General features: G+C 43.1%; 1 protein-coding gene across 1 annotated transcript in view; it reads right to left on the bottom strand.

Annotated features, from left to right (window-relative positions):
- Positions 1–20900, bottom strand: part of Whamm (WASP homolog associated with actin, golgi membranes and microtubules) — a 33668-nt gene extending 12768 nt beyond the window's left edge. Inside the window, exons 1-5 of the mRNA XM_021210384.2 lie at positions 20269–20900; positions 17580–17753; positions 13794–13944; positions 4046–4215; positions 2735–2900 (exon numbers count right to left, since the gene is read on the bottom strand). Of these exons, the coding sequence (XP_021066043.1) occupies positions 2735–2900; positions 4046–4215; positions 13794–13944; positions 17580–17753; positions 20269–20856 (1249 nt within the window). The 5' untranslated portion in view covers positions 20857–20900. The remainder of the gene's footprint in view (positions 1–2734; positions 2901–4045; positions 4216–13793; positions 13945–17579; positions 17754–20268) is intronic.
- Positions 20901–24576: the final 3676 nt, after the last annotated feature.

Here is a 24576-nt window from a genome sequence, read left to right as displayed (position 1 = left end):
AAAAAAAAAAATGTAAAATGTAAAATTTATTTAAGGTCTGAGGAAAAAATATTTATGGGTCTAGAAAAATGTTTAAAATTGATAAATGTAAATGATGAAAGTTAAAGGATATAAAAGAACTTAGATGATGATAGAAAAATGACTTAGATACTTCAAATAAAAGATATTTGAGGTTGATAAATGTAAGTTATAAAATATTGGAGAGTCTAAAAAGATGTGCAAAATTGGAGGTTCTAAGAAGGCATTTTTAAGATATATAAGTTATAGAGGTATAAAAATAATTTAAGATATACAGAAAATAGGGGAAATGTTTTCTATTTCCCCCATGCTATTGTTATACTAAGATTTAAGATTTCAAAGTGCAGAACTTTAGCATTGGTCAGTGGAGTTCTGATAAGCTAACGAAGAACTGGGTGCTTAGGGTTCAGTCTTGAGGAGCTCAAGACTTTAAGTTAAATTCCCTTTGGCTACCTTCTGAATAGTCTTTAAAGTGCCTCTCATAGCGCTAAAATCTTCTCTCTTCAATCTATACAGATCTAGCCCTCTGGACTGAGGAATGTTCCATGACTTTTAACCCAAACCTATAGTTTTTACTAGGTCTCAAAGGCATGAGTCTACTGCTGCTGTCTTAAAGACAACCATTAACTACTTCTTCTAAAATATGAATTTCAGTATAATGATAAATACTAATGTACATCCTTTTGTAAACTAAAGTTCACATAAGCTTCAGGGAACCAAAAAGTCATAATTCTTGGATCCACTTGCCACAGATCAAATAGACTCCAGATAAGTACGCCTGCCTGTTCTTAAAAAAGGGATTTGCCCCTTGGTCTTGGGATTTCTTACCTTCCCCAATTACTAGACAATTTTCATTCCTGCCCTCATCTGTATTTGTCTCAGCAGATTTTCACCTGGCTGACAGGGATCACCGGTGGAGCTGCTGAACTCCAGGCTTTCTGAAGGCTGATGTTAAACAGTCCACTCCATGTGAATGCTCCCTGTCGCTCAGTTGGATCATCTAAGCAGATGCTTCTGATAAAGGCCCATTGCCCAGCCTTTGACTACATCTCAGCCATCCCAAGCCCCTTTGACAATGTCCTATGTCAGCAGGAAGCAGTTGCAGAAGAAAAATAGGATGTTCATTATCCCACCTCACAGACCGAAACACTAAGTCAAAACAGAACCAATCCTGGGCACACTCTGAAAAGGACCAGACTTTGTGATCCTGACTCCCCTGATGGCCATAAAAGTAGATGGGATCCAATCCTGGATTCCTCACTCTCATTTGAAGTTCACATGAGGAAACATCAGAGCTCAGACCAGTGATTAGATATAAGACAACACCCACAGGACCCATTAAAAATCAAACCAGTAAAGACTCTGGAGACAAGTGTTCTCTATGTGCTGCCTCCAGCTGCTGAGTCACATGCCCCAGTACAACACATATGAATGCTGGTTTGGGTGGCGATTCCTGAACCCCAACAGTACACACCTACACTCCTAGCACTTAGGAAGTGAATCAGAAGGATTGGGGATTGAAGTCCACCACTGACTATGCAGCAATCCTGACCTGGGCTGAGCCAGTTACATCAGAGCTTGTCTCCAAAAATAAACAAACAAAACCCAAGGAATCAGTAACACTGTGTGTGCATGTGTCTGTAGACACAGCAGTGGGAGGAGAACTATTGGGAGAGAAAGGTGACGTGAGCTGGGTAAGGACAAAGTCAGGTAACAGAGGTGGCAAGTATGAGCAGTGCACAATGGTATGCATGTATAAAATGCATTGTAAAACATAAAATAGAGCCAGGCGGTAATTGTGCATGCCTTTAATCCCAGTACTTAGGACACAGGCTGGTGGATCTCTGAGTTTGAAGCCAGCCTGGTCTGCAGAGCTAATTCCAGGACAATTAGGGTGACACTGAGAAATGCTATCTTAAAACAACAACAAAAACATTAAAATACCAGTAAGGAAACTGATGTGAGGTATGGTGGTGTACACCTGTGACCCCAGCCCTCTGCAGGCCTGAGGCAGGAGGATTGCAGTGGGTTTGAGGCCAGCTATAGCTACTTGGTACAGCTGCTATGGTTTCCTTTTGTGTAGCTTCCCTAGGGGGTTTATAAACCAGGCCTTGGAAAGAACAGAGGGAGGAGGGAAGGACTTCCAATGACTGTCTAGTGCCATTTGGGCAGATATATATTAAAATGTTAAAAAAGCATTGCCCTTACCCAATCATTCCATCTTTAGAAATTTATCTCATAAATTACCAGAAATCTGTGCTACACACAAGGACACATGCAAAGAAAATTTTTTGCTGCACTGATGTTCAAGACAGGAAGAAACTAGAAATCACAGCATGCATGAAAAATGGAGTACTATGCAGCCATTAAAATTCTGTGGGTATTATTATTATTTAAATGAGTTTGTTATGCACTGGGTATAAATAAGATCACTTGATAGGGTATATGGCTTTGGTTTTAAAAACTGATATTCATTTTTACATATGTAGCACATTTGAAAAACCCTACAGTTATCAGCAAATTGCTTTCACTAAGTGCCTCTATGTAATGGGCATAAGGATTTCTTTGTCTCATGTATATATGAATATACTGTTGAATAATAAAAATACTGAAGAGAAACTAAAAACATTCAGCAGATATAAGAAGCAGCTGGTAACTGGTCTGTTTGTCCTCAAACACGTGACTCACCTCCCTCTAACATAAACATTAACATTACCTGTTATAAGTCTCTTAACAGAGTCCAACCGCGTGACAAGGATTGTCTCCTCATTTCTCAGCATCTCAAGCTTGACATCATATAACTCCAGCTGAATCTCGTAACACTGTATCTCTAGCTCATCCACAACATCTAACTGCTTTCCTTGGTCCGGAAGATCTTCCACCTGGTTTGTATGGAGAAAGAAATAGATTGATTAGCACAGTGAGAGAAAACTGCAAAGCATTCTGGCTGTCTTCTACTCTTCCATGGCGCTAACAGTAAGAAAGGAGACAGGCAGAAACACATCAAGAGACAAACTTGAACTCACTCAGCATTTTCTACATATACTTCACCTTACCCTTAAAACAAACCAACACAGTCATGGTCTGTAAACATAATGGCAATGAGATCGTGTCATCAGTGGAAGGTGTTACCCCAAGTTTGGATGCTGGCATTCTAAATCCCAAGGTGATCCTGTTGGAGGGAGCCTTGGAGGTGATTATGCTTGATGAGGTCGAGAGGGTGGGGCCTTGTGGTGGTGAAAGTTTTTAGTGTGCTTCCTCTCTCCATGGACACAGGACAGGCCCTGTGAGCAAGCAGTGAGAATGAGTGGCCACAGAGAGCCCTCACCAGAGACACTGAATCCCAAGGCACCTAGATCGTGGACATCTAGTCTCCAGAGCTGTGAGAAACAGTGAAATGTCTTTGTAGTCACTCCAACTGTGGTATCTTCTCACAAGCAGCTGAATCTAAGACAGCTACTGACAAGTCCTAAGATCATGGGGACGATTTACCTATTATCCTATGAAGAACCATTTAGTTAAGGTATGATGGAGCACATGCTTGCTTAGCTGTGCTGGGCTCAGTGGTGAAGAAAATGCTTAGTTCCTGCATGAAAGAATTGGCTTCAGAACATTGTAACAATGCATGCATATGTATCCACAAATGTTTGTGTGTGTATGTGCATGAGTAGGTACTGAAATGTACTGCTGGACTGATTTTTTTTTTTTTTTTTTTTNCACTCTGTAGACCAGGCTGGCCTCGAACTCAGAAATCCACCTGCCTCTGCCTCCCAAGTGCTGGGATTAAAGGCGTGTGCCACCACTGCCCGGCTTGCTGGACTGATTTTTAAAGTGAGTCAGTCCCCACTTCGATCCTAAACTCAGAGAACCAGGAAGGGAAGTGTCCCGGCCCACCCTCATTAGTAAGTAGCCTGTCTACTGAAGTGTGTGCTGAGAAAACCAGAGTTCGTTACCAATGCCTAGGATAAAAGGGCAATCTAAAGGAACACATGGTGTTAGAGAAAAGGTTTATTTATTTTTGTCTCACCTTTCTCTGGATTTCAGCTTGCCTGTGTTTTAGACAAAGCTCTTTGGCTCTCATAAGCTGCAGAGTCTCCCGAGCTAACATGAGCTTGAGATTTTCTAGCCTGGGCATGGCTGTGGCCCAGGCAGCCTGGCCAAATCTCTTCTGATCCTGCTCCATTTGTTTCTGCATTCCTGAGTTATAATTAATAAAGTAAAACAAAAGTATAACACATTAATGAATCCTGAGTTCGTTGTTGCCTCTTATTGCTAAAACGATTATCACAAAAAGGAATACATGGTCACTGATAGAAACCTTCAGGACATGCAGGACAATACAGGACAATGCCAGCTCAGGACCCACCTCACTGAGACCCCGGCTTTTATATCTTGGTCCAGACTATCTCTGTGGCTAGACAGGCTCCTATGAACAGACTGACCAACATTAAGACCATTACTCTACTTTCAATCTAACTTCAAATCCTAATATACTGGTGTGCTGGTTAGTTTTCATCAACTTGATACAAACCAGAGTCACCTGGAAAGACGAGCATTAACTGAGCAATTGATTCCATCAGCCTGTCATATGGGCATGTCTGTAGGGCATTTTTTTGACTGTTGATCGATGTAGTAGGCCTAGTCCATTGTGGATGATCCCACTATAATCCCTGTGGTTCCCAGTTGTAAGAAGGCAAGTGGCTGACAGCCAGGGAAGCACCCCCCAGCTCCAGCAGGCACCCACTGAGAACCTGCAGACCACGTGGCCAGGGAAACAGGTAGGCTGACTAGACCTTCCCCCCTCCCTCAGCCTCACAACCAATCCCCTAATCTTATCCCTAGCTCTGCAGCAGACCATCTGCTGAGGTCTCCCCCCCCCCCAAGGAATCACACAGATCTTCCTCTCCAAACTCCCCCCTCCCTGCTTTATCTCAGTCCCCAACTCCAACAGGCATTCCCTGGGGAGCAACAGGCCATTCCAGCCAGGGAAGCAAGTAGGCTAACTGCTGATCTTCACCTTTCCCTCAGCTCCTCCAAATCCAATCCCCCAGTTTCATCTCCAGCTCTGTAGCAGACCATCTGCAAGAGCGGAGCACTAGGCTTTCTTGTGTCTAGTGAGCCCCCGACACCCTCTCTCAGCCCATCCCTATTCCTAAGTGTCAGCTCCCAATACCTAGAGACACCAGGAACCCTCAGTGGCCACACCTCTCAGGATCCCAGAAGAAATTCCTACCCAGAAACACAAAGCCACCAAACTAGAGAACCAGAGAGGGCAACAGAACCAGAGAACCAAACACTCAACGACAAAGGCAAGACCAGGTATCAGACCCTAGAGTTACAATCCCCCAGCCTAGATGCCTAGACACCAGCATAAACAACAACCAGGACAGTACATCTCCACTAGAGGGCAACAGCCTGATGGGCCTTTAAAATAACCTTTATGGCTATGATTGAGGTCCTTACAGAGGAAATGAATCAACCCTTACAGAAACCTATAAAAACACAAAGAGTGGAAGAAAATTAATAAAACAGTTCAGGTCTGGAACGTAGAAACAGAATCTATAAAGAAATCCCAAACTGAGAGAAATCTGGAAATGAAAAATTTCAAAACTTCAACAGGAACCTCAGAGGCAAGCCTCCCCACATACTACAAGAGATGGAAGAAAGACTTGCAGGCAGATAGAAGAAAGACACCTACGACACACACACACAAAAAGGAAGGAAGAAAAAAGAAAGAAAGGAAGGAAGGAAATATATCTAAAAATATTAAAATTTTGGCACAAAATATCAAGGAAATCCGGAACTCTATGAAAAGGCCAAATCAATAGAGAAAGGGGGAAGAAACCCCGGTCAAAGGCACAGAAAATATTTAACAAAATCATAAAAGAAAAAATTTCCTGCCAGGCGTGGTGGCGCATGCCTTTAATCCCAGCACTTGGGAGGCAGAGGCAGGCAGATTTCTGAGTTCAAGGCCAGCCTGGTCTACAGAGTGAGTTCCAGGACAGCCAGGGCTACACAGAGAAACCCTGTCTCAGAAAAAAATAAATAAATAAAATTTCCTATCCTAAAGAAGAAGATGCCTGTCAAGGTTCAAGAACCATTCAAAAACACTAAATAGACTAGACTAGAAAAGAAAGTCCACTTAGCACATAATAATGAAAACACTAAAAGTACAGAAGAAAGACTATTAAAGCTACAAGGGAAAAAGACCAAGTAATATATAAAGAAACAACCTATTAGCATAACACTTGACTTCTCAATGGAGACTCTAAAAGTCAAAAGGGCCTCCTGTACAGATGTTCTACAGATACTAAGAGATCATAGACACCAGATTACTACACTCAGTAAAATATTTTCAATCATAATAGACGAGGAAAATTGGGCATTCCATGATAAAACCAAGTTTAAGCAATATCTATCTAGAAATCCAGCCCTACAGAAGAGGCTATAAGGAAAAATTCAACCTAAAATGATTAACAACACCCAAGAAAACACAAGGAAATAAATAATCTCAAACCTGCACATCAAAAGAGGAGAAACAAACACACACAGGCACATACACACACAGAGGAATCAACAAACACCACTCATTGATATCTCTCAACATTAATGATCTCAATTATTCAATAAAAAGATACAGACTAATTAATAGACTGGATACATCCTTTTGTGCATCCAAGAAACATACCTTAACATCAAGGATAGAAATCACCACACACTGGGAGTGGTGACACATGCCTTTAATCCCAGCACTCAGGAGGCAGAGGCAGGCGGATTTCCGAGTTCGAGGCCAACCTGGTCTACAAAATGAGTTCCAGGACAACCAGGGCTACACAGAGAAACCCTGTCTCGAAAAACCAAAAAAAAAGAAAGAAATCACCTCACAATAAAAGATGTTCCAAGCAAATGGACCTATGCAGCTAGCTGGTATAGCCACTTTAATATCTGACAAAATAAGACTTCAACCAAAACCAATCAAAAGAGAGAAAGACACTGCTAACTCAAAGAAAAAACTCTCCAAGAGGACATTCCAACTCTTTTCTTTTTCCTTCTCTTCTTTCTCTCTCTCTCTCTCTCTCTCTCTCTCTCTCTCTCTCTCTCTCTCTCTTTCTTCTTTCCTTCTCTTCTTTCTCTCTCTCTCTCTCTCTCTCTCTCTCTCTCTCTCTCTCTCTCTCTCTCTCTCTCTCTTTCTTTCTCTCTCTCTCTCTTTCTTTCTTTCTTTCTCTCTCTCTCTTTTGGTGGTGGTAGTGGTGTGTTTTTGAGTCACAGTTTCTCTATGTAGTTTAGGCTGTCTTAGAACTTACTCTGTAGACCAGAGATCCACCTTCATCTGCCTCCCAAGTGCTAGGATTAAAGGCATGTGCCAACCACTACCCAGTGACACTATAGTCCTTAACATCTATGCTCCAAACACAAGATGACAGTGGGAAATGTCAATACTCCAGTCTCCCCAACAGACAGGTCATATAGAAAAAACTAAACAGAGAGATGCTGGAGTTAACCGACATCATAAACCAAATGCTGGAGTTAACCGACATCATAAACTAAATGCTGGAGCTAACTGACATCATAAACCAAATGCTGGAGCTAACCAACATCATAAACCAAATGACCTAACATAATTACAGAACGTCTCACCCAAACACAAAAGAATACACCTTCTTCCCAGCATCTCACAGAACTTTCTCCAAAAATGACCTAATACTTGGACCCAAAACAAGCCTCAAGAGATCCAAGAAAACTGAAATAATACCATACTCTAGCTGATTACCATGGATTAAAGCTGGATATCAAGAACAACAGAAAGAACAGAAAGCTTAAAAACTCAAGGAAACTGAATACCTTACTACTGAATGAAAAAAATGGGTCAAAACAGATTACAGACTTTCTAGAATTAAATAAAAACAAATACACAGCATACTCAAACTTAAGGGACACAATGAAGGTGATCCTAAGAGGCAAGTTCATAGAACTAGTTGCCTACATAAAAAATGTGGAGAGGCCAGGCAGTGGTGGCGCACGCCTTTAATCCCAGCACTTGGGAGGCAGAGGCAGGTGGATTTCTGAGTTCGAGGCCAGCCTGGTCTACAGAGTCAGTTCCAGGACAGCCAGGGCTACACAGAAAAACCCTGTCTCAAAAAAACAAACAAAAAACAAAAAACAAAACAAAAACTTGAGAGAGATCTTATACTAGTAAGTTAACAGCATACTTGAAAAAACTAGAAAAAGAAGAAATGACATCCAAAAGGAGTAGACAGCAAGAAATAATAAAACTCAGGGCTGAAATCAATAAAATAGAAACAAACAAATAAAACCTACAAAGACTCAATGAAACAAAGAGTTGGTTTGACAATAAGACTGACAATCCTTTATCCAAATTAATTAATTAAAAAGTAGAGACAGGGGCTAGAGAGATGGCTCAGTGGTTAAGGGCACTGACTGCTCTTCCAAAGGTCCTAAGTTCAAATCCCAGCAACCACATGATGGCTCAAAACCATCTGTAATGAAATCTGACACCCTCTTCTGGATGACAGCTATAGTGTACTTACATATAATAAATAAATAAATCTTTTTTTTAAAAAGTAGAGACAGAATATCCAAATTAACAAAATTAGAAATGGAAAGGGGGCATGACAACATACACTGAGGAATTACATAGAATAATAAGGACATACCTTAAAAACCTGTACTCCACCAAACTGAAAAATGTTTTTAAAAATTATTAATTTTCTCAATACATACCACTTACCAAAGTATAATCTAGATTAGATATGCAATTTAAACAGGTCTATAACCATTAATGAAATAGAAGCAGTAATTAAAAGTCCCTCAAACAAACAAAAATATTCCCAGGCTTAGATGATTTTAGTACAGAATTCTATCAGACTCTCAAAGAAGAATTAATGCCAATTCTCCTCAAAAGGGGAAACTACCCAGTTTGCTTTACAAGGCCACAGTTACTCTGATACCCAAACCATGTAAATACACAAGAAGAAAACCAGAATTACAGACCATTTTCCCTTATGAACACAGATGTAAAATTTCTCAATAAAATACTTCCAAACCAAGTCCAAGAAGATAAGTTGGCTTCATCTCAGAGATACAGGGATAGTTCACCATATATAATTCTACAAATGTAATCCTCCATATACACAAACTGGAAGACAAATTCCACATGATCATTTCATTAGATGCTAAAAAGGCCTTTGACAAAGTCCAACACCCCTTCATGATAATAGTCCTGAAGAGAGAAAAATCCCTGGATACAGGGTCACACCTCAACATAATCAAGGCAGTTTATAAGGAGCCCACAGCCAACATCAACTTTCTCTTTAGAGATAGACTCAAAGCAATTGCACTAAAATCAGGAACCTATTCAACGTTAAGTCTGTCTCCACCAGCGCAATAAGACAACTGAAAGAGGACTGGAGAGATGGCCCAGCAGTTAAGAACTCCAGTTTTCTTCCAGAGGTCCTGAGTTCAATTCCCAGCAACCACATGGTGGCTCACAACCATCTGTAATGGGATCTGATGCCCTCTTCTGGTGTGTCTTAAGACAGTGACAGAATACTCATATATATAAAATAAATAAATCTTTAAAAAAAAAAAAAAAAAAAAAAAAAGGACAACTGAAAGAGAGCAGGGGGATATAAATTGGAAAGGAAGAAACCAAAGTATCTTCATTTGCAGATGGTATGGCAGTGTATACAAGAGACCCTAAAAATCCCATCAGGAAACTCCTACAGCTGATATTTTCAGCAAAGTAGCTGGATACAAAGTTAACTCTGAAAAATCAATAGTCTTCCTATATACAAAAAATAGCAAGCTGCCAGGTGTGGTGGCGCACCCCTTTAATCCCAGCATTCGGGAGGCAGAGGCAGGCAGATTTCTGAGTTCGAGGCCAGCCTGGTTTACAAAGTGAGTTCCAGGACAGCCAGGGCTATACAGAGAAACCCTGTCTCAAAAAAACCAAAACTAACCAAGCAAGTGAATGACTTGTATGGTAAAAATTTTAAAACAATGATGAAGAAAAAAACTGAAGAAGATATCAGAAGATGGAAAGATCTTACATGCTCATGGATCAGTAGAACATAGTAAAAATTGGGCAATCTATCAAAAGTAATCTACAGATTCAACACAACCCCCATCAAAACTCCAACACAATTCTTCACAGATCTTGAAAGGACAATTTTCTGCTTCATAAGAAAAACCCAAGATAGCTAAAATAATCCTGAATGACAAAAGAACTTCTGGAGGCATCACACACACACACCCATCTCAAGTTGTATTACAGAGCTATAATGATAAAAACAGCATGGTACTGGCACAAAAACTATCATATTGATTAATGGAATAAAGTTGAAGATCCAGATACAAATCCACACACCTACGGACACCTGATTTTTAATAAAGCAGCCAGAAATACACTATGAAAAAGGAAAAAAAAAAAGCATCTTCGATAAATGGTGTCAAAATGGACACTTACATGTAGAAGAATACAAATAGATCCATACTTATCCCCTGCAAAACTCAATTTCTGATCAAATGGATCAGAGACCTTAATATAAAGACCAGATATACTGAATCTGTTACAAAACAAAGTGGGAAATAGCCTTGACCTCACTGGCACAGGAAAAGACTTTCTGAGCAGAACATCATTAGCATAGACAGTAAGATCAACAATTGATAAATGGGACTTCATGAAACTCAAAAGCTTCTGCATGGCAAAGGACATCGTCATTCAGAAGAAGCGGCCGCCTACAGAATGGGAAAAGATTTTCACCAACTACACAATAGAGAGAGGATGAATACCCAAACTATAAAAAGAATACATACACATACAAAAACCTAGGAATCAAGAAAACAATAACACAATTTCAAATGGAGTACAGATCTTGACAGAGAATTCTCAATAGAAGAATCTCAAATGGCTGAGAAACACTTAAAAGAAATGTTCACCATCCTTAGCTATCGGGGCAATGCAAATCAAAACTCCACTGAGATTTCATCTTTACACTGATGCTGTTGAGGACATAGGAACACTCACCCACTGCTGATGGAAGTGCAAACTCATACAGCCACTCCGGAAGCCAGTGTGGCAGTTCACCAGGATATGGAATCATCTGCCTCGAGATTCAGTGATACCAGTCTTGGTTATAGGCCCAACTGACACTTTGTCCTCCTACAGAGACATCTGCTCAAACATGTCCACTGCTGCTCTAGTCCAAGTAGTCAGGAATTATAAATAACTTAGATGTCCCCCAACAGAGGAATTGGTGAAGAGAGTGTGGTACATTTACAAACTGGAATATTACTCAGCTGTTAAAAAAGCAGCAGCATGAAATTTCTAGACAAATAAATAGAACTATAAAAAGAAAAATCACTGTAAGTGAGGTATCTCAGACCCAGAAAGACAAATATAGTGTGCATTTGCTTATAAGTGGATATTAGCTGTTAAGTCAATGCTAACCAAGCTACAATCAGAAGAATCAGGTTAGTTATAAAGTAAGGGACTAGAGGGACAAATAGATCTCATTATGAAAATGAAATAGAATATAGATAGTTATAGATGGGGAGGGGCTGGAATGGGAAAATGAAGAGGAGAGAAGGGGATGAGGGAGGAATGGGGGAGAAACAACTAAATTACGGGCCATCTGAGGGGTAGTGTGGAAGCTTAAAATACAGTAGAAGCTTCTTAAAATATTTATATATATGAAGATGATATAGATAAAGTTGCCAAATAATGGGTAGATGGAACCCCAACTGGCCATCTTTTGTGACATCTAATTGAATTGTTGGCCAAAGGGGTCCTTTGGGAATTCCCCAAACCTGGGCTGTTGCCAAGATCACAAGTTTCTCTCCACAAACTGATGGCAAGGCCTCATTGCTGAAGACAATCATCTACACAATTCACTGAACATGGAGTTATACCATACACTGAGCCTTTGCCCCTAAATTCTAGTGTCTCTGGTATGGGAAGTTAATCTGCATGCTACTGTAAGAGAAACAAACATCAACTCAGCCATGAAACCTCTGATCTACAATGGAGTCCTGCCTGCAAGATATGCTAGGGCAATGGTACACAAAGCACAACCAATACTTATTTGACTTCAGTCCCACTCGGGCCCACTCCACCCATTCCAGAGATGGAACCCATACCCAACATTGCTTTAAGTTTCCAAACCTGAGATAAGATAGCCCAGGGATATAGGATAAAACCAAATACTATTGTTCTTTAAAAAAGAAAAAAAAAGTAGTAATAAACTGACTCCTAATGACATTCTGCTATACTCATAGATCAGTCTTTGCTCAGTCATCACCAGAGAAGCTCCCTCCTGCACACAAGAGAGAACAGTGGTGTGTGTGTGTGTGTACATGCAAATGGGAACAAATACAGAGATCCAGTCAGACATTAGGTAGAGAGTAAGAGAGACCTTGGAATGCTCAGCCCTAAACGGACATCTCCATCAAATCCTTCCTCTCAGGGCTCAGGGAACCCTGTGGAAGAGGAGACAGAGTGTAAGAGCCAGAGGGGGTGTGGGACACCAGGAGAACAAGGCCCTCTAAATTACCATGATCAATGAACATATGATCTCACAGAGACCGAGGCAGCATGCACAGGGTCTGCACAGGTCTGTACCAAGTCCTTTGTATACATATTATGACTTCCATTCTAACGTTCTTATGGGACTCCTGAATGTGAGAACACGTGGGTCTATTTCTCCTGTCTTCTCTTTAAGCTCTTTTCCTCTGTTTGTTGTTTTGTCCAATTCTGATGTGTTAGTTTTTGTTTTACCTTACTGTGTTTTATTTTACTACTATCCCTTAGAGACCGCTTATTTCCTAATGAGACAGAAAGGGGGTGGTCCAGTCAAGCGATAAGGTGGGGAGGAACTGGGAGGAGTAGAGGGAGGGGAAACCATAATCAGACTATATTACATGAGAGCAAAATCTATTTTCAATAAAAGAAAGAAAAAAGAAGGAAGGGAAGAAGGAAGGAAGGAAGCTAGCTTAGCAAGCAAGTAGAAAGCAAGCCTCGCAGGGCTCAGCTTCGGTTCCGCCCTTGGCTTCCCTCAGTGAAGACCTCTTCTCTTACCTGGAAGCTTTAATGAGGCAGATGCTTCCCTCTCTGAGTTGCTTTTAGTTATGGAGTTTATCACAGCAGCAGAGAGCAACCTAGGACAGCTGCGGCTTCTACCGCTTGTTTTAGAAGATATCAAGGGTCACACTTTATGTGTGTATTCATGTTACTGTGGATCACATATATATATATGTATGATACCTTAACATGCAGACTGACCAACAAGATTTCCTACTTGGGGCTATAATGGACAGTGCAAAGCCTCAGCTAGTGCGACCCTGCCTGGCTGGCCCGCTTCCCTCTCATACAAAGCTCTCCATGCTCTCTAGGACCCAGCCCATGGACTTGCTTTAAGTTCTATTTGCCAAGCAACTCTTGAGCCTCTGTACAACGTCGCTATTCAGTCATGGGCACGTGTTCCTCTCGGGAGGCCTCTCGGGAACCCCTGGCAGACCCAACTGCTTTCAGAGCCTTGTTATTCTTATTCAGTGTTGTATCTTGCCCCTACCACTTATGATGTGCTGAACAAACACATCACAGACTTCTCTCTGCTTGCCAGGCTGGAGACTCAACATGCTTACCCTCCACTGAGTTCCCAGCACCCACACCAAATGTGCAACCTGGTACTGAAGATGCATGCAAATATTATTTTCATAAAATAAAAATTACATTTATCTTAGTAAAGTGGTCTCACCTGTTAATGCTGTTACTGTTTCTTTAAAATAATTCACAGTGATGTCTTGGATAGAGCCCACTGCTTCTTCAGCCCGTCTGGTCCATTCACTGGCTTCCTTTTGTAGGGCAGCCACCCTTCTAGGACCCAGCTCATCCTCATTCAGGGACTTCTACAAAAGAATGATGTAACACCATTAGGAAATGTTGAAGTGGCTATGTGGACTGCTGTAACCACTCTTTTTACTACTGCTAAGTCAATGGGCTCCATGCTGGGCACCCCTGAAGACAAGGGTGTACTCAGGGTACAGAGGGAAAACACTAACAGACTTTGCATTACTACAACTGTTCCAGGGTGCTGTTAGGTAATAATACACAGTTGTGCTTTTGCTGTAGTTTCTTTGGAGCCTTAAATACTTAATATTTGAATACTTAAATGCATGTAATATGGCCACCTAAAAGATATTCACATTTATGTATTCAAGGCAGTGCCACTCATATCTATAGACTGATGTCATCTATGGAAGCCTAAATCCCCATGTGATGGGATTAAGCCATGCAGATACAGCCCTATGGCTAGGGGTGATACCCTTATAAATAAGAAGAGGCTTAAGGTCTCTCTGCTCTTTACCATGTAAGGACAGACACACCAGGACAGCCAGCTAAACACTAGCAAACAAATTCCCGTCAGATGCCAGGTCTGCCAGCACCTTCATCTTCCACTTTGGAGCCACCAGAACAATAAGGGAAAAGTCTTGTTGTTTATACATTGCCCAGTCTGCAATGCACTATTCTAACAGTACAAACTCAGGACTCCTGTGCATCTAGCATAGCTGGGTTTATGTTACACAAATGCAAGTCAATGCTATGAGATACCACTTCCTACCCTAGAATAAAGACCAAAGTAACAAGTGTTAAAGGCAGGCATGGTGGGGACACATGGTAATCTCACTGTTTAGAAGGCTGAGGCAGGAGAATTGTCATGAATCAAGGCTGCTGTGGGCTGTGTGGCAATATCTGACCTCAAAAACAACAAAACATACCAAGAGTTGGTGTTGATACAAATGTGAGCCCACACTTAGATGCACTAAAACAGTGCACTTGATTTGGCCAACAGTCTGGCAGCCTTCAAAAAGTTAAGCTTTTTAAAAAACCAAAAGCTAAATATTACTATGTGATGCAGCAGGTATAATTCCTAGTATATACACAAGAGAAATGAAAGTAAGTCCTGTGGCTGCAATCTGCAATCCCACACTCAAGCAGCTAAGGCAGAGAGTTCAAGGTCACCCTGTGCTACAGAATGAGCAAGCTCAGATTCTGACTCAAAAAAGAAAAAAGAAGGTAGCCACAGGTATGCACATGCACATGCACACACGCACACACACACATGCGCGCGCACACACACACACACACACACTGACAGCAACATTATTCATAATATCTAAAAAGTGTAAAGAAGCCAAGTGTCTACCAAGAGTGAACGGGTGAACAAAGGCAGTCTGTCCTCACCATGAGGGTCGTCTGCCAGGAAAAAGAAGTGAAGCCTGCGGCCAAGTGAGGATGCAGGCACAGCTACACACACTGTAGAGTTCTCCTTGTATGAGATTTCTATGGGCTGGGGAGATGGCTTCGAGGGGAAAGTCGTTGTCTTGCCTGAGTTCAGATTCTAGAACCCACCTAAAGTCCAGAATCCATCTAAAGCCAGATACAGTAACACATGCTCATAATCCAAGCCAAATTCTGCCAAACTGCCAAGTCAATTATGCCAAAATGGGCAATGGAGACAGGAGGAGCCCCAGCAGCTCACAGGTCAGCAAGCCCGACAGTCACACACAAACAAGCACATACACATATCACATACAAAGATAAAAAGCTAAACATAAGCTGGGCATGGTGGCGCACGCCTTTAATCCCAGCACTTGGGAGGCAGAGGCAGGCAGATTTCTGAGTTCGAGGCCAGCCTGGTCTACAGAGTGAGTTCCAGNAAAAAAAAAAAAAAAAAAAAAAAAAAGCTAAACATAATGAAAATTCCACAGCAGCCAAGTACAGAGACAAAGCAGACTAGGGATTACATGAAGTTGAAGAAAATGAGAAATGACTGTAGTGGGTATGTGGTTTACTTTGAGGGTTCAAAGTCTTCTAACACTGTAGGCTGGTGAAATGCTTCAGTGGGTTGAAACATTCGCTGCAATACCTGATGACCTGAGTTCTATCCCCGGAACCCACATGGTGGAAGGAGAAAATCTATTTTCTCCATGTGTGCTATGCAGGGGTGAGCGCGCGCGCGCACACACACACACACACACACACACACAACTAAATGTTAAACAAAAAAGTGTTCTAATATTAGAGAGTAATTGTTATACTGCATTAAAAATCACTGAAATGTATACTTCTGAGGTACAGGGTATGAGTTATATCTTGATCACACGCACACACACTGCACATGCACACACACACCGCACACTCGTAAGGACTGCAGCAGTGATGAGAACCACCCCGTCCGGGGATGTGGGGGTACAGGGGGGGTGAGAAGTACAGACAGACAACACAGCATCCTGCTGTGGTCATGACGAGCCTGTGGAGAGACAGCCAGCACTGGGGGGAGCAAAGCATCTCCCTGCTCCTGACTCTAGCTGTTGGCACATGGGGCAATACTGATGATGCCTTTTCTTAATAGGGTCACCCTAACGCAGTGGTTCTCAACCTACAGGTTGTGACCCCTTTGGGGACCAAGCAACTCTTTTACAGGGGTCACCTAAGACCATCAGAAAACACAGATATTTATATTATGATTTTTTTGGTTTTTCGAGACAGGGTTTCTCTGTGTAGCCCTAGCTGTCCTGGTACTCACTTTGTAGACCAGGCTGGCCTCGAACTCAGAAATCTTGCCTGCCTCCGCCTCCCGAGTGCTGGGATTAAAGGCATGTGCCACCACACCCGACTTATATTATGATTTATGACAGTAGCAAAATTACAGTTTTGTAATTTTGTAGCAATGAAAAGAATTTTATGGTTGCAGTCACCACAACATGAGGAACTGTATTAAAGGTCATAGCACCAGAAAGGTTGAGAACCACTGCCCTAATGAAATCAGAATAACAGCAATTATTAAAGTTTAAATTACTAAATTACAATCAAGGCCCTGCTATTTAAATTTGCCTCTCACTTCTGAGAAATCTACACGTGTCCTTACAGGTGGGAATAAGCTAAAGGAAATGCACATCACATTAAACCCAGTCTGTCATCAGGAACGCCAATACTTCCAAACCTGGAGTGTTCTAAGGGGCTGAGAAAATAAGCAAGGAGCATCTTCACTTTTAGTCCATGTCCTCTCCTTTGAGGACAAGGTTTACACACTCAGCAAGCCATCTACACCTGAGCCACAGCCCTACATCCTTCCTTCCTTTTTATTTTGAAACTGGGTCTTGACTCTCTGTTACCCAGGCAGGCCTTGGGCCCACCTCCTGCATGGCTATACTGACAGACCTGTGCCACCAGGCCTGGCTTTTGTTGGTGGTGGTAGTTTTATCAGTACTGAGACAAAGTGCAGGGCCTTGAACACACTGGGCACAAGCTCTACCACTGAAGAACACTGCCTATAGTCCCAACACTTGGGAAGTGGAGGCAGGAGGATCAAAAATTCAAGGCTAGCCTCAGCTACATTGTAAATTTGAGGCCAGCCGAGGTTACAATATATATATTCTAAATATAAAGATGAACTCAAAGTGAAAACAGACTGAACCTTATATGTGACTAAAATAATAATACAAAGAAGGTAGTAAGATAAAAATACCAGGAAACATACCAAAATACCAAGCTTACATGAAGTTGCAACTTCTCGCATGTCTCTAAATGGCTGCAGTAAATACTGGAAGAACGTGGTTGCCATGGTAACTAATTCTTGATAGACTTTATCTTCCTCTTGATAAACTTTCATTAATGCTACCATGGTATTGGCTTTCCCGTGATCTTGAAGAACCTACAGGGTAAAAATGTAAATAGAGCTTGAATCTGAACATTTAAAAAAAAAATCATACCAAAAATAAATAAAAGAAACCCAATATTAAATTTAAAATACCAATTTTAAAACAGCAATTTTAAACTTCATGAACATGAAAATGTTCTCCAACCAAAGGCCCAACAACGCAATAGTTAAATAAGATGGCTGGTCTGTGGAATACCATCACAGTCATTCAAGACTGCTTTTATGACTATTTAATAATTCGAGGATTATCCTGATGGCTCAAACCCTATAATCCCAACACTTGGGAGGCTAAAACAAGAGTGTTACTGTGAGTCCAAAGCTAGCCTGGGCTAAATAGTTCCAGGTCAGCCTGAGCTACAAAGCCAAGGTCCTCCTCAAAGCAAGGAAACATAAAGACTACACTTCTATGGACATGACACACTCAGTATTTCTACCTAGCTCCATCTCTAAGTCCCAGATGGACAGGTGAATTCCGCACATCAACAGCTTGACAGGATGAGCTGACTAGAATGTAACAGAGGGGATGAACTTGAACTTGAGGAGAATGTAACTTTCCAGTATACAGAGGTTAAGAATTGGAGGGGGCGGGGCTAAGAATATAAGAAATGAAGTGTCAAGAACCAATTGGGAGCTGGTCTGGTGGAGCAGACCTGTAATTGGGCTGCTCTGGGAAGCTGAAACTGGTTCAATCCTGGAACAGGAAACTTCTGAAAAGCACAGTGGACACATGAGGAAAACAGAACAAGACCTGTGAGGCTGGACTCCAGGAGGAAAGGAGAGGCGGGGATGAGACTAAGCCTGCCTGGGCTACCTAGTCAGCAGTCAGCGATGCCTGAAAACAGAATGAGGGAGGAAGGGAGGGAGGGAGATGACTCGCCACCAGAGTGCTTGCCCAACAACTCGCTGTTGGCTCGGAGCCAACCCTAGTACTAGTCAAACAGCCAAGTCGGATATAAATGATCAGGCTGAGGACCAACCGCTGGCTGGCCTGAAAAGTCTCCTGGTGAAGTCAACACCATGAGGAGGAGTAGGTGGGTGAGTTTGTAGAGTTTGTAGTGTGATGACAAAAGCCTATACTCCCAGTACTTCAGAGGTGGAAGCGGGAGAGTCATCAGTGTATGGGGGCATCCTGAACTACATGGTGAGTTCCAGGACAGCCTAGGCTGTATGAGACCCTGTCTCAAAACAAAGATTCCACAAACAGAATCCTTCTATAAAATCATTTTAGTTTTAAAAGACTCATTCTAGATTTAGCTTAAGATAATACACAACAATCAAGATTTTGCTATATGGCTGAATTCTTACACCTCCCCTTCCTCAAAAGAAACACAGCAAAATGCCTGCTTAATTAATGGCGACTCACAGTTAGCTTCAGTTGTGTACTTGACTCCTGGGAAGGGGAAGCACAAGATCAACTGCCTCCATCAGATTAACATTAGCCTTTTCTTGTTTGCTAGCAAATGTGGGTACCTGGGGGCAGGTGGTCCTGGGCTAAGAAAGGGAGCTATACATGCCAGTAACCAGCCTTCATCCATTATCTGTGCTCCAGAACCTATCCTGGCTTCCTTTGATGATGGGATGTAACCTGTAAGCCAAAATAAGCCCTTTCTGCCCAGAGCCACTTCTGGTCAGAGCGTTTATCACAGCAACAGAAAACACACTAGAACAGTGGCTCAATAACGAAAAACAGGAAATGTCCAAGGAGTGTCCAGAATGTGGAACGAAGCTCTGAAACTTGGCTCTCTTCGGGAAATTGTTGCTGGGTAAAACTTATACATTCTCCTTAAATCTTCCAGTGAAGTGAAAAGTCCCCTCTTTAGGGTCTGTCAAGTTTACCACACAAATAATGAATCTGTGTGTCTCAAACTATCTGGTCCAAAAGAGCCTTCCTGTGGTTGCCATTAAAAGCTGATGAGTAAAGCCTCACTTCCTGAGGGCTTTCCATTTGTTTGACGATAATAATAGAATCCTTATTGCTTGAAGAAAAAAAATAAAACTATCTTTTAAATGTCATTTATCCTGAGACCGTTTTAGTCATCCCCCGTCTTCTCCAGAGAACCCCAAATTGCTTTCACTTAGTTTATGTTTTTATTCCTACGGGCATGCCTTGTTTTCAGTTTTTCTTTCAATATTTCTGGCCTTTCCCATTACAACATCCGGCTCTGCCCAGAACAGGGAAAAGGTGAAGTGCGGAGCCTGGCTCAGAACTGCAAGTAAACTCTTACCTAACCCCAGGACAGGAGAGGCTGAGGCAGCTTGGACCACAGATTGAGAGACCCTGTTTCAAAAACAAAAATAAACAATCCCCAAAAAACAAGAGAGCCAGACAGCGCGGAGACTCACTCTGATGATAATCTTAGCAAAACACACACACACCCCACTACTGTGTTTCAACTTCAAGGTCCCCACTCTCTCCCAGCAGAGGCGCAGGTGCACCAGCGACGCCCGGGACGCATCACGAGTGTCCCGCGGACCCGCCCTCGGCCCGGCGCGCCTCGGGGCCTCGTACCTGGTGCAGCCGGGTGGCCGTTTGGCTCAGGCGCGCGCGCAGCGTCCTCTCGCGGAACTCGCTCAGTCCCTCGCAGTCTGCCGAGTCACCCGGGACCGGGAAGAGCACGTCGCGCACGGTGGCGCCGCCGCATCCTTCGGCCGCCAGGCCCAGGTAGAGCTCCAGCTGTCGGCACAGCTCCTGCAGCGCCGCGTCGCCAGGGTCCGGAGGCGCCGGCCACAGGAGAGGCCACAGGAGCGCCCACAGCCCGCGCCCCAGGCCCCAGCCCGCGCCGCTCGCCGCGTCCAGCTCGGGCGGCAGCGACGGGAAGCAGGGCTCCAGGGCCGGCCACAGCGCCGCCAGCTGCCGGTGCGCGCCGCGGAACCCGGCGGGCGACAGCACCCCGGCCCAGCTGCATCCCCCGTCGCCGGCCTCCCGCCGCTCGCGCCGCCGCCGCTGCGCCGTGCGGTCGTGACAGGTGACGGCGAACTGGCCCTTCGCGGCGTTCCAGGCCACCAGGAAACGCAGCTGATGGCGCTCGGGCTCCGGGAAGAGGTCCTCGCGAAGCGGCACCCAGCCCTCCAGGCTGTCGGGCTGCTCGCTGTCCATGGCAGCCGCACACCCTTAGACTGCGACAGGCCAGGACATTTTCCGGGAGCCGCAACTGTCAGTCAGAGACGCAGAAGCTCCCGCCCCCTCATTCTGATAGGCTATATGAGGGAGGCTGGCCTGGGCTGGTTAAGTGAGAGCCAATGGAAAGTCTTTTCGGGGAGGCGGGACAAGAGCTCCCTTTTACAACACCGGCGAACTTTGAACTCACTAAGTGAACCAGGCTAGCCTTGAACTCATTAAGAGATCATCCTGCTTCTGTCTCCTGAGTGCTGGCATTAAAGGTATACAGCCGCCATATCCGGCAAAGATTTTATTTTTAAGCCCATGTATATATTGGCAGGACGACATCGAACCGTATTATAGATGCCAGAAGAGGGCGTCATATCCCCTAGAACTGAATAGTCTATGGGGCTGTTAACAGCCTAATGTACTCTCTAAAAGTAGTCATTCTTAACTGCTGAGACATCTCTCCAGCCCCTATCTTAGTTCTCAACCTTAAAATGAGAATTTCCCTCAACAGGATTCTATTAAGTATGTGGCTCCTGAAAGAAACGTACTGGCAAGATCAAACTTATATTTGAACTCAATATTTACTTATTGAGGGCTCTGGGGTGTCGAAAACTAGGTCGCAGACACATTTATTTTTGCCAGTATAGTAAACTTACTGAGTATCTGTTGTGTGGTTGGTATACTGAGATGGGAGAGGGGGGATGCCTAAATATTTCTGCTTTCCAAGCCAGTCTTGTGCCAGCATCATCCTGACAGCACGGATTTGAGACCTAGAGAGGGAACTCATTTACAGTACATGTGAATCAAGGCTAAGCAGGATGGCCTCACTACGGAAAGCATGCCGCCAGCCGGGGTATTATAACAAGCCGATAGAAAGTGCTGTTGCTAAAATGCATTTCCTCACACGGGCCCTAAAGATGCCAGTTCTAAACCTGCAGCCATCTTAGATTCCGACAACAACAGACAGCCATAAAAACTTTTATGGTCTAAGCCAAGGTGAGCCTTGAAGAAGAGGTCACAGTTGTCCTCAGAAGAGGTGATTATCTATGCTAAAAAGCTGTGTCCTAGAGAGCAAGTAACTATTCCAGGAGATGACCCAATCTGTTGGGAAGGACCTTGAGATAAGGTCCAACTAAACCACACCTTGGTCAAGACTGCTTGCATATGTATATCTCCTTTTTAAATGCAATTTATTCCTAGGGGAGGGTCCTTCCTTCAGATTAAAACTGAAATCTTTGTCCTCCTTGTATTTGATCCTTTGGCCTCCGCCACACCATCAGCCATCCAGGGCCTTCAGTTTGCTAACCACAGAAGCCTCCATAATCTTATGAGATAATTCTTCGAAGTAAATCTCTCCATGGTGTAAACATCCTGTTAGTTTATTCCATCTGAAGAATCTTGATGTTAATACAGTGTGTATACTCGTATGTGTGTGCACACTCGCATGCACACATGCATGTAGGAAGGAATGATATTTTATATTTTTTCCATGCATAAATATATCATGGGCATATCCATATTAAAGAAATGTAGTCATGAGGCCAACTTGGTGATAAAGATATGATAAAGACATGCTTAGCATGGACCCCTGGTTTCAGTCTCCCAAAACAATAGACATCTACATCATTGTTTTTAATATTTGCAAATATTAAGTTGATTATATCACAATTACCTAATGAATCGCACATTGATAAAAATAGATTAATTTTTAGTTTCTGCCCATCTAAACAATACTATATGGGGCCGAAGGTAGCTCAGTGGTATAACATGCTAAATATACTTCAGGCCTTAGGTGGGTCCCTCCCCAACCCTCCCCACACCCCATCTCTGCTCCACACCATAAACCAAACCACAACAGAACAAAGTGGTGAGCATCTTGTACATCCTTGTTTATGTGTGTGTGTTTTTTGGTTTTTACAGTTTGTTTTGTTTTATTTGATATGGAGTCTTTCTCTATAGCCTTGTCTGGTCTTGAACTCCAGTGGTCATCCTGCCTCTGTCTCCCAAGTGTCCAGATTACAAGTGAGTCCAGATAATTTTTTCCATTTTCTTTCTAATATTTTTGGATATACTGAAGTGATGATATTTTAAAACAGCCCAAACAATAAAAACAAAATCCCCAGATCAAATAACCACACACAGATTTTCAAAAGAAACCATTTTTTTCCAGAGTCCCAAACTCTATACACAGCTCAGAAAACTTGTATGTCAGGATGAATTCTGAACACATGGGGCTTCAGGCAGCATTTTGCCCGCTGGCTACCAGTTACATGCTTTTGCATATGATAGATTGGGATACAGCTTTGCATCATCTTTCTCAAGATGTAGTTATTTATTATAAATAAGTACACTGTAGCTGTCTTCAGACACACCAGAAGAGGGCATTGGATCCTAGTACAGATGGTTGTAAGTCAACATGTGGCTACTGGGATTTGAACTCAGGACCTTTGGAAGAGCAGTCAGTGCTCTTAACCACTGAGCCATCTCTCTAGCCCATATCTTTCACATCACAAGAATCCCTTTGCCGCCTGCATCCTGTCCTTTCTCATCACCTAATACTGCTCAAAGGAAATTGTTTAGAACCTGATTCACACTTCTTGGGCCTCTCAAATGATTGGGAGAAAATTTTAAGACCTGAGTATTAAAAAAAAAAAAAAAAGGTTCCTATCTGGGATAGAGGCTATAGGACAGTTTCTCCGGAGGAAGTTGTCAGGTTGGAGAGAGTAGGCCATGCCTCCTCCACGCTATGCCCCTTCTACTTCATGGCCCCTCCACCCCATGCTCCCTTCCAGCCCATGGCCCCTCTATCCTATGCCCCCACTACTCCATGCCCAGTGATGGGTTTTCAAAATGGCCCTCTGTTTGCTGCTGTTAGAGTGATAGCTCAAGATGAGAGGATGGGCTGTGTCTGTGGAGGTGGGAAGACTCATTGAGGTCATTTGCATCTTAGAGTTTGCCAGGAGCAAAGATGATGCCTACAGAAGAGAGAAACCTCAAGGAGTATTCTAGTTCACCTTCCAAAACAAGTTCCCTTCACAGAGGAAAAGAACTCAGTTTACAAGGTCACAATTGGTGGTAGAACAGCAGACAACTTTGGGGAGGAATAAAACAGACTTTGGGGCGGGGGTGGGGTGGAGATCTGTCTGCCGGGTTGTGGGAACTTCAGGAGAGGGCCTTCATAATGGATTTCTCTAGACATGTATCATCTGAGGCTGGTCCCACAGCCCAGTGACAGCCTCTGAAACCGCCAGCTAATCAACTTCTCCACCACTCTTATAGGCAGCCCACTGCTCTCAGGAGGGAAGCCCTACCTTGCTCCTCCTCCTGAGACAAACATCCTGCTAAAGAGGACCATGCTACAGAGGAGAGAAACAGTGATGGTCAGAAAACCTTTGAATCAATCTACAGAACTGGATGCTCAATTGCTGACACTGAGAGACCTAAAACTGTGCCACCTAAGAAGGAACAGAAATCACAGGCTGTGCTGAATCTTCATTCAGAGAGAGGGGAGCAGGTCCCACACTGCAAAGGATGATGGGAGAGAAAACACATTGCCTTTGCATTGCCTCCAGAGCAGCACAAAACACTGAGAAAATGGAGCAGGAAGGCACACGGCCCAGGACTGTCTGCATCTCCATTCTGGCCTGTCTATTAATGACAGCACCAGCCCTTTCTGTGCGCCCAGCAATCTGTGGGAGTCTCAGCCCC

This window comes from Mus pahari, chromosome 1, assembly GCF_900095145.1.
Source record: "Mus pahari chromosome 1, PAHARI_EIJ_v1.1, whole genome shotgun sequence".
NCBI lineage: Eukaryota > Metazoa > Chordata > Mammalia > Rodentia > Muridae > Mus > Mus pahari.
Note: the sequence above shows the minus strand (reverse complement) of the source record. Positions and strands in the feature narration are given on the sequence as shown.